The 2,226-nt window shown below is 39.2% G+C and overlaps 1 protein-coding gene across 1 annotated transcript in view; it reads right to left on the bottom strand.

Annotated features, from left to right (window-relative positions):
- Nucleotides 1-2,226, bottom strand: part of akap11 (A kinase (PRKA) anchor protein 11) — a gene marked incomplete at its 5' end in the record, with an annotated part of 60,057 nt that overhangs the window by 22,005 nt on the left and 35,826 nt on the right. The window contains 1 exon segment of the mRNA XM_014031653.1: nucleotides 235-321. Coding sequence (XP_013887107.1) covers nucleotides 235-321 — 87 coding nt within the window.

Raw genomic sequence — 2,226 nt, 5'->3', positions numbered from 1 at the left:
CTTACCTTTACAGAGGTACCAAGAGTTAGCATTTAGACCTTATAACTGTGGAGCTGTTCTTGATTTATTTTGCTGTTTATTTTCAGTAAAACCCCTTAGGGCTTGTAACTGGTCTTGGCCTGTATATTTTGATATTTGAATCAGTAAAATCAAAAACAATGTGGATTTGTGTGTCTCTACTGTTATTGGGTTGCATTTTAAAAGTTTACTTGAACTAAGCAGCTTTGGACCAACCTGTTAGAGGGGGAGAACGACATGCACTCCTCACACGCCTCCCCTTCCAGGCCCAGACTGCTCCAGCTGCTGCTGTTCCCATTGCTGCTGAGGAGGAAAGGCACAACAACCATCACTAAAACAAAAAATATAATGTTGAGATATCTTTACAAAAATCTTATTAATTATGACCTTAAACCACACTGAGGTTGATGACCACTCCTAGCTAATCTTACAACTATCAGGTCCAAACGATGAAGGTTTTTCAAACACACATCCCACTGAATGTTCATACAAAGTGTGTTCCTCTGATGTGACATCATTACATTCTTCTTCTCACACAATAATTTTATGGTTTCTACCAAGACAACCAGCAGGCAACAGGAGCACAACAACACACAGCACCTCCATGATTAGGCTGCTGATGTGATCTGGCAACAGTTTCAGAGAGTTTGAACGGAGGGAAAATAATATATCTATAAATACTCCCCGTTAATCTGCATTACATCATCTTTCTCCTGTGCTTTGACTGAGTGACACACAAAGATCTGCCTCACTTATCACGCTCAGTAAATGAGCTCATCCTGGTGTTTTTCTTTGCTGTCATGTCAGAAATGATTCCAACAGGCATTTGAACTGTCTCATGAATTACACATGACAGACTTTGTTCTTGCAGAAACAGAGTCTGAAAGGAGAGAGCACTCGAGGACACGCCTTTAGAAAATATTATGATACATTAACATGATCATTCATGCTGTTGTTTTGTATCATGGGAAAGAATCTCAGAAGTTAGTTTGATTTCCATCGCGTTAGAAACCTTGGCCAGAAATGTAACGGTCTCATTTCCAGAGATGCCAAGAGATTGTGTTGCAGTCAGAACCAGACTTTTGATGTCTGTGAAGAAATAAGGACGAGCAAAACAGAATTATGATTTTTAGAAGAGTTTGTTTTGTTTTAAAAAATTTAAATCACATGGACAACATGAAAACAGGTCTTGATGCATCTATTTTGATAATTTATTTTTATTTTACTGTTATTTAACCAGATCTTGCCTGGGCCTGAAGGCAACCCATTGTGCATATTTTTGTGCTGTGGGGGGGTGGACCAGAGTAGTTGGAGAAAATAAATGCGAGCACAATAAGCACATCTCTGCACAGAAAGAGCCCAGGTTTGAACRGGAATCAAACCCAGGACCTTCCTGCTGTGAGGCATCAGTGCTAACCATTGATCTGTATGACTGGATTGGACTNGGAATCAAACCCAGGACCTTCCTGCTGTGAGGCATCAGTGCTAACCATTGATCTGTATGACTGGATTGGACTTCACGTGACTTATCGTGCACCGCACAGGAACCACTGCTCTGCACTGAGTCATGTCAACAAAACAGTAGAGTTTTAATGTGGAATGAGCGTCAATCTGTCACAAAAATATTCATAGCACCCTCATTTCTTATCTGATTTCTATAAATATGGCTTCAATTAAAGCTGAGAAAATTGCCGATGTTGTGATATGTAAAAATATGTATTTGCTCCAGAGATAAATCTATAAGCAGTCTGGGAACTTTTCATTATAGGTTTTGCTAACGTATTTACAGTAGAAGCTCCTTTCATCACATAAAGACCTGCAGCAAGAGGCATCATAAAACAAACTGAATTAACTTCTCTTTGTGGTTAAATATATATTTTAAACAAATAAAAGGTTTCTACTGTTTCACGTAGAGTTAAGATCAGGACTAAAAAAAGACTACAGTAATCTGAATCCAAGCGGACATATTTTAAATACCATTTGATGTGATCASGTTTTAATTTAATCCTCACAGCTTTAAAATGTTCCTAAGTTCATAAAGACCTCAGCATTTTTGTCTTGGTGGGGAAACTACCTGTGGATGTTCCCAGACAGAAGCATCAACCCACCCCGGGCTGMAGAGGTGTCTGGAAGTCCTGATGTGAAAAACCCCACCGCAGCAGAGGCACTTGTCTTGACCAGGAAACAAATGCAAAATTAGAATTTATA

Source organism: Austrofundulus limnaeus, unplaced genomic scaffold (assembly GCF_001266775.1).
Source record: "Austrofundulus limnaeus strain Quisiro unplaced genomic scaffold, Austrofundulus_limnaeus-1.0 Scaffold1295, whole genome shotgun sequence".
Taxonomy (NCBI): domain Eukaryota; kingdom Metazoa; phylum Chordata; class Actinopteri; order Cyprinodontiformes; family Rivulidae; genus Austrofundulus; species Austrofundulus limnaeus.
This window is presented reverse-complemented; position numbering and strand designations above follow the sequence as displayed.